The 8,522-nt window shown below is 40.7% G+C and overlaps 1 protein-coding gene across 2 annotated transcripts in view; it reads right to left on the bottom strand.

Annotated features, from left to right (window-relative positions):
- Positions 1–1,420: 1,420 nt before the first annotated feature.
- Positions 1,421–8,522, bottom strand: part of LOC107080778 (signal transducer and activator of transcription 1-alpha/beta-like) — a 21,670-nt gene continuing 14,568 nt past the window's right edge. Inside the window, exons 19-23 of one of the 2 annotated variants that reach the window (XM_015368979.1) lie at positions 8,003–8,079; positions 7,781–7,920; positions 7,493–7,669; positions 2,247–2,310; positions 1,421–2,156 (exon numbers count right to left, since the gene is read on the bottom strand). In XM_015368979.1, the coding sequence (XP_015224465.1) occupies positions 1,973–2,156; positions 2,247–2,310; positions 7,493–7,669; positions 7,781–7,920; positions 8,003–8,079 (642 nt within the window). In that variant the 3' untranslated portion in view covers positions 1,421–1,972. The remainder of the gene's footprint in view (positions 2,157–2,246; positions 2,311–7,492; positions 7,670–7,780; positions 7,921–8,002; positions 8,080–8,522) is intronic. The other variant, XM_015368978.1, reaches the window with a different exon arrangement.

The raw sequence follows: 8,522 nt of genomic DNA, 5'->3' as shown, positions 1-8,522 counted from the left end.
AGTTTGTACAAACTACTTTGCTGCAAACCACAAAATGCGCAAAACCATCATTTAAATAGGGCGTCTCCAACAGTTTTGCACCTGCCACCAGTTACGCAATCACTCTTGTTAAATCACACACAAACCATGGTTCAGCCCCTTGTGCAAAATTCCAGTTTGCGAATGCAAATTACTGCACGCAAAATTGGATCTTGATAAATCCGGCCCATAGTGTTTATACTTAAAAGATAAACCAAGATTATTACTGGTACTAAAGGCAGTTGACTCAATTCCTGACTAATTCCTTTCAACTTCTTAATGTAATTATCCTTTTATCACCTTACCAGGACAGTTAGTGTGATCTTCTGGCTGAGGTTCTGCTTCGCTGATCTGATGGCACAGTTCAAGTTGGCTCTCGCTATCCTCTGAGCCTCTGTCACCGGACTCACCAAAGCAGAGTTCCGTTCTTTTAGCGATTTCCAACCCTCTCCATTCATCCAGGGTCGTTGGTTGGCACGGATGGTGATGTTCTTTGTAATGCTGTTTTCTTCAATACATTTGATGCAACCAAACACTTTGATCAAACCCAACCCTTATGTAGCACACAAACTAAGATTTGTTTATTGAGAATGAATTAGAATTGTATATTACATCACCTTATTAGGCTAAATCTAATCCAGGATTTCTTAACACTGGTCCTCAGGGCACCATGTCCTTTTACTTAAGCAAACCTGATCCAAATGATAGCATTACCTTCTTGGCAGCCATCAAATGCTGCAAAAGCCAGTTTGTCACCTTTTCATTCAGATCAGGGGTGTGAAGACAGGGAAACACCTAAAAAAAACTGGAAGACAATGGGCCCTTAGGACAAGCGTTAAGAAAGCTGGATTTAATCCATCCGTTAAAGCAGTTTTTTTAACCACGGTCCTTAAGGCACACTATTCTGCATGTCTTGGATATTTCCCATCTTTTACAGATCTGATATCAATTGATAGCATTTTATTAGGGTTTACTGATCTGCAGCAATCTGAATCAGATGAGAACCATCTAAAACATGCAGGGATGTGTCCCTGGAGGACCAAGGTTGAAAAGCACTGCCTTAAGGAGCAGTGAGCAGCTTCTAAATCCTGGGAAGCAAGGGTAAGCCCCGAAATTCCATTTCCTCCATAACTTCTGTGCGCAGTTCCAAAGCACCTCCACCAAGCCACGCCTATAGCATCTGCAGTTCGGTCTTGATCCACTGAGTTCCTTGGGGCTTGAAGAGAGCATGTGTAATATTCCTTCATTTGTTAATAGGAGCTTAATACAAGGTAATGGAAGCCTAATTTAGTATGACAGCATTAAAACTTTGCGTCGGCATCCAGCTCATGTGCAATTTCTGCCCAAACTTATTTTTGTTCTTGGTCTGTGTAATATGGATGCCCAAAATTCTACAAAATTCATTCATACTCTTAACTTCCAAAGTCAGTGTTGCGTGTATGCAATAAGAAGTTGCTCTGTGTTGTGACTGGATTTGAAGACAGATCTTCTTCCTGAATGTTAAAGTATTAGTAGTTTGCATTAAATAAATAAAACTGTTCTTTTGAGGGAATATATGAACATTTGGTTTTAATTTGTAATAACCGATATGTCCTTCCCAAGTTCTACAAACCAGATGTTAACGTTATTGGTCCAGTTTCTTGCGATCGCTGTTGTAGAGCTTGACCTGGTCGGATAAATGGACTTGCTCTGGATTTTTATGGTGAACAACAGAGACTACATATGGAGAACACTTATGGAGATAACATACGGAGAACAGAGTGATGTTCAGAGGAGTCAGAATGTGGAATGGAGGCCAATTTCTACTTGGGATTCTACTAGGAGAGGAAATTGTCTGGGCTTTCCTACTGCTCCCTCACACCTGAAATTGGCCACTTTGTTACAACAAAAGCCATTTTAATTTTTTGCATTCAGTAATCGGTGAGATCTGCTATGATTTATTGTGATGATGGATTCAGTGATCCATACTGTCACTGAGGGGGAAATCAACATGCTGGAAGTCTTCCTGAGGGGCCAGTTGAAGGAAATCTGGCTCCATTAGGCAAGATAAAATGTCCTCCAACCAATCGCTTGGCTCCAAACTTTCAATGTCCATTGGTGGCACATCTCTGGGTGGTGATGGAGGAGGAGTTGGGTTGCTGTTCAGAAAAGACATTATTTCCTTACTTCAGCAAAAGAAAATATCAAAACTTTGTCATGGAAACGGCTTAACTTTAGCAGAAACTTACATAGAAACAACAGCAAGAATCCTCTGGACGTATTCCTTAATGTTATTATTGGTTGTAGAAGGTCCTAAACAAACAAACAAGCAATTACTTTTTAGATTTCATTTATAAGCATTTAACATGATTTGAAATGTTCTTCAATAAAACTGATTTCAGTCTATGAGTACAAAAACCTTTAATTAGTTTAAAAATGAACAAGCAGCCTGAATGTCCATGGGACATTTTTAGATTATCTCCACCACTTGGTTTTCCCCTTTTTGGATTTTCATATTGTTTTTTATACAACTTTGGTTTTATTGGACCATTTAACCAATTGCCTTTGGGAAGAGAAATTTATAAAAAGAACAACAAAATGTTGCTGCATGAGGCCCAGTGTACAGCCATGGCCAAACGTTTTGAGAATAATTCAAATGTTATTTATTAAGTCTACTGCTTCAGTTTTTATAACAGCAATTTGCACTTACTCCAAAATGTTATAGAGTGATCAGCGTAACAGAAATTAATTGCAAAGTCAATATTTGCCTAGAAAATGAACTTTATCCCCCAAAACACATTTCAAGGTCATTACAGCCCTGCCTTAAAGGACCAGCTAACATGGTTTCAGTGATTGCTCCATTAACACAGGTGTGGATGGTCTCTTTAAAGTGTTTCAGCTGCGGGATCGGGCTACCAGCGGTGCAGAGCTTGCTCAGGAATGGCAGCAGGCAGGTGTGAGTGCATCTGCACGCACTGTGAGGCGGAGACTCTTGGAGCAAGGCCTGGTCTGAAGGAGGGCAGCAAAGAAGCCACTTCTCTCCAGGAAAACCATCAGGGACAGACTGATATTCTGCTAAAGGTCCAGGGAGGGGACTGCTGAGGACTGGGGGAAAGTCATTTTCTCTCAGCAATCCCCTTTCCCATTGTTTGGGACATCTGGAAAATAGCTTGTTGGGAGAAGAACAGGTGAGCGCTACCACCAGTCTGGTCTCATGCCGACTGTAAAGCATCCTGAAACCATTCATGTGTGGGGTTGCTTCTCAGCCAAGGGAGGCGGCTCTCTCACAGTCTGACCTAAAAACAGCCATGAATAATTCTCCCAACCGTCCCAGAGCAGTTTGGTGATGAACGATGCCTTTTCCAGCAGGATGGAGCAACTCGCCATGAAGCAAAGGTGATATCTAACTGGCTCAGGGAACAAAACAGAGAGATTTTGGGTCCATGGCCTGGAAACTCCCCTGATCTTAATCCCATTGAAAACTTGTGGTCAATCATCAAGAGACAGCGGACAAACGAAAACCTTCTGACAAAATGCGAGCATTGATTGAGCAGAATGGACGCTATCAGTCAGGATTTGGTCCAGAAGCTGATTGAGAGCAGCCAGGGAGAATTGCAGAGGTCCTGAAGAAGAGGAGTCAACACTGCAAATACTGACCTGCTGCATTAACACATTCTGTTACTCATGATTGCAATTTTATTTCTGTATGTGATAACATCTGATGTACACACATGAAAACCAGAGGGCAGCAACTCATGTGAAAATATAATATTGTGTCATTCTCAATACTTTTGGCCATGACTGTAGAAAGATGAGGGGCAGGTCAAGGGACTTTGAGTTGTCATGAGCTCAGGCTAAATACCTTAGAGTCAGCCAGGCAGCTCTCCAATGTGTGTCAAGGGATGGATGGCCAGATGGCTACGAGGATAAAAAAAATTCAAAGTAAGCTTGTCACATGTTCACTGTGTCTCGGGGGATGGGCACGGTCGGCCAATTAAATTTATAAAGTGCCAATTCACAAAACATGTCATCTAAAGACACAGAGACAATACAGTCAGATTGATTAAAGCTTTCTGAGGAAAACCAGCTGATTGCATCGACTCACTGACCTCTCAGTCTAAGCATATAGCAGTATAACTATAGAGTTAGATTGAAGCAAGCCCAATTTTCTATTCCCACAAATGCATCTTGGAGAGATTAGCTTTATCTCTTCATGATTTGGTGGTATGTTGATTTTTCTCCCTGTGCCATGAATGTCTGAGGTTATGAGTAAGACAGTAAAGGTGATGGTTAATTTGACTGTGTTAAAAATGTAAACAAAATAGCACCTAATAGAAGAAAAAGAATGGGTAATATAATCCAATAGAATAAAATTTATTATGTTTAACCTTGATTTGATTTAGATTTTTCTGAATGAAAATCAGAGAATTTTATTATCCTTTCCTCCATATATTAACACACATGTATATCACTTAAAACTTATGAACGATTAAATCAGTGATTTTCATCCTTTAAAGTGTTAAAACTAAATGTTACACCACAGATTACTAAAGCTATGGGAGTGTAGTTTGTAATATGCAACTAAAATACATAAAAGCTAACATTAACATTCAAAATGTCGCCTGTAAGGGAACAACATCAGCACAAAGATGAAGACGCCCACCTGAAGATGTCTGACATCAGCTTTGATTTTTTTAATCATACAACATGAATGAGAAGGGAAATGTGTTGTATTTTAATGAAAGATGAACATTTTTAGTATCTGAGTGTTTGATATAAGTTTCTTACTACAAAAGAAAGTCCAAGTGTTAGATGAGCAGCTGATGGCTGATGGAAAGTATTGGCAGAGATTTCTGGATTATATGATGAACTCTGATGATCGGGTCTCAGCTACCGTTGGGAAAGAGGAGCGCTGAGATTAAATCCTCCAACTTTTCAATGTGTGCTTTGACTGACCCTGATTCTGAAGAGCTGAACTGAATCTGTGTGTAACATCTTTGTGTCATGATTTTAACATTTTGCATTGAGATTGATTTTTTTTTTTTTTTGACTGTTGTGTTTAGGAGCTCAGGTTAATCATTTGATTATACCTTGTACTCTGTGTGAAGAATTATTAGGAAAATGAGTATTTCGACCACATCATCCTTTTCCTACATGTTCTACTCCAAACTGCATAGGCTTGAAAGCCAACTACCAGTTCAGTAAATCAGGTAGTGTGCATCTCTGTAATGGGATGGGGTGTGGCCTAATGACAACATCCTATTATAAAGGTGTGATTATTGGGCAACTTCCTTTCCTTTGGCAGAATGGGTGAGAAAAGAGATTTGACAGATTCTGAAGAGTCAAAAATTGTCAGATGTCTTTCAGAGGGGGCGGGGGGTAGGGGGGGCAGCAGTTTGGAAATAACCGATCTGTTGAAGCGGGATCATCGTGAAATCAGGTGGTTCATGGCAAATAGCCAACAGGGACGCAAGAAGCGTGTTGAGAAAAGACGACGCAAAATAACTCGCCATGAATTGAGAAGGATGAAGCTGCCAGGAAGCCATCAGCCACCAGTTGTTCCATATTTCAGAGCTGCAACATGTCTGGAGCGCCGAGAAGCACGAGGTGCTCAATCCTCAGGGACCTGGCCAAGGTAAGGAACGCTGAAAAAAGGCCACCTTTGAACAAGACGCACGAGACAAAACGTCCAGATTGGGCCAAGAAATCTCTGCAGACTGATTCCTCCAAGGTGTTTGGGTCTGATGGAATGAGAGAGAGTCTAGATGGTCCAGATGGATGGATGGGCACCAGGCTGGATCAGGAAAGGGCAGCAAGTTCCTTATCCACTCAGACGCCAGCAAGGTGGAGGTGGGGTAATGCTGTGGGCTGCTATCATCAAAGATGATCCTGTGGGACCTTTTCAGGTTGATGATTGAGTCAAGATCAACTCCCAGACCTACTGCCAGTTTCTGGAAGACACCTTCTTCAAACAGCGGAACAAGAAGAAGTCGCCATCATTCCAGAAACACCTGATATTCCTGCAGGACGATGCTCCGCCACACGCATCAGAATACACCACAGCGTGGCGGCCAGGAAAAGGCTAAAAGGAGAAATAATGACATGGCCCCCTTGGTCACCTGATCTGAACCCCATGGAGAACCTGTGGTCCTTCATGAAAGGTGAGATCTACAGGGAGGGAAAACAGGGAGGCTGCTGCACGCCATGAGGATCGCACACAGATCAAGACTCTGACAGAATCTATGGATGGAGGATTTAGAGCGTCATGGTGTAAGTAAGTAAGTAAGTAAACTTTATTTGTATCAAAAAAAAATAAATAAAAAAAAACTTCCAAATATGAAACTTTGACATTAAGGAGTATTTTGGGTTGATTGAGAACAATTGAAGCCCAATAATAAAAATAATCCTCAAAAATACACCTTGCCTAATAAAACTGAACAGTGTAGTGAGTTTTTTTTTTTTGCCCGTCTCTTTCCAGGGAAACAAAAACAGTAACTGATAACTACAATTTAAAATGTTCAGCAAATTGAGCTTTTACCATAAAAAGTTTCATGGGGAAAACAGTTAAATGTTTTTGCCAACTAGGATGAGATTCCAGGGCTCCATTTATTGGTTACATATTTTAGCTATCAATCTTTTCCATCTATTATAATCATTTAACATTTTCCACTGACTTGAATGCAGGTGTGCATTGTTGATGTTTTTTTATTTTGTTTTCTTAGTTTTTAGCTTTCTTTGCATATATTCATTAATTTTCCTTTTTATTATCGATTACACAAGGATATCCTTTTATAATAGAAAGGATTGTCTGTTGTCAGAACATTTTTATTCTATTATATATTCATTTCTTTTTTACTCCCTAAAAGTTTTCACTCAGTCTGTTTCACCCTGAAGGCCGCACCATCTCTGCAGGATGGTGTTTGTAGACCAGACTTGGCTTCTTCCATAACAAACCAGATTCTTTCTCCAGGTTTATTCATAACATGTTACTGTTTAACCAAAGTGTCTGTAATTAGTTTTGACTCTGACTGCTTTCCATTATTGTCAGTAAGGAGGAACGAACGCTGCTCATGCAGAACAGGGCAGCATTCTGCCATTAGGGCTGCATGATGAACTGTTCTCTCTTTGCAAAGATATGAATAAAGTGCCGAATGAGTGAAATCCATCGATCTCTGTTTATTTAACTAGGATGAATAGATGAATACTTTTTTCCCACGACAATTTGATAATGCAAAATGTGACGTTTGGATTTCATTAAGACCATTGATCATCCCGCGTTTCAGCAATGATCCGTTTGGAGTCGAGTGAGTTGGCCTACCGACTTCACTCCCTCATATTCTTGTTTAAAATCAGTGTTCAACGTAGCAAAAGAAAACAGTGAGTAAATAATTAAATGGATTTAATACCATTTAAAGAGGAAAAAAACTCCTCGTTGCTGCATCATCACCAATCATTGCAAATAAATGAGAGCACAATGTTAGGCATGATTCCTTACCAGAGACCTGGTAGTAGCTTCCAAAGGCTGAGTCTTTGGGGATGTCGGGGTAGAGATAGAGGAGGGGGTTGGAGCTCCTTCCCTGGGTCGTCAGGGTGTAGTGGTTGATTGCATCCGGCAGAGACAACACAGACAGCTCCTTCTTGGTATAGGGCTGCACAGCATGGACATGCGACTCTGCAGAGAAGCAAAATAAGCTGAACAATGAAGAAAAGCTGGTCTCTGCAAGACCATTTGGTCCCTGTGAAAGTGGGCTTCTGGAAGCGTCCCTTAACGCCTAAAACAAACCTCCAGAGGAATGGTCCACCCAGCTGAAGGTTATGGCTCCATCTCTGATGCTTTCACTGAACCGGATCAGAAATGTCCCGGTTGGTTTTTTCAGCAACAAGGAACTTGTTCTCCGTTTGCTCACGAAACCCATAATATAGCTGGAAAAATAAATATCCTCAAATTAATATTGGTGAATAAAAGCAGGAAGAGATGCATTGTAACCAGAACCGGAGATCTTACCCGTTCTTCCAAAGCTCGGACAGATATTTCTTGATGAGATCCAGGATCCCATCGATCCACATCCAGACACTTTCATCCTACGCCATGAAAAAGGAATCATTGATGTAACGGAATATTTCATGCCAACTTTATGATGAACTTGTTGCTTGCAGGGGACGGGCGTTAAACCATAAGCCATGATATTAGATTTGGACAAATGTTCAGACTGGCTAACTTTGAACATTTAATGTGACTGACGATTCTTTGAACCTGATGCTTCTTCATGGGTTTGAGCTTTTATGTGTTAAACCTGAATGATGAAGGTAAATTAAATGCCTGTCAATGACGCAGTGCAAGCAAATTCCTACCGTCACCTCATGTCAATTCAGGAGATTCATCTCCTGAATGAACATGATGCATCTCCAACCATAACCCAGCTAAATAAATTAATCTCCTGAATGAACATGGACATGGACCACGAACATGATGCATCTCCAACCATAACCCAGCTAAATAAATTAATCTCCTGAATGAACATGGA

The sequence above is a fragment of the Cyprinodon variegatus genome, unplaced genomic scaffold (assembly GCF_000732505.1).
Source record: "Cyprinodon variegatus isolate N-32 unplaced genomic scaffold, C_variegatus-1.0 Scaffold2315, whole genome shotgun sequence".
Lineage (NCBI taxonomy): Eukaryota > Metazoa > Chordata > Actinopteri > Cyprinodontiformes > Cyprinodontidae > Cyprinodon > Cyprinodon variegatus.
Note: the sequence above shows the minus strand (reverse complement) of the source record. Positions and strands in the feature narration are given on the sequence as shown.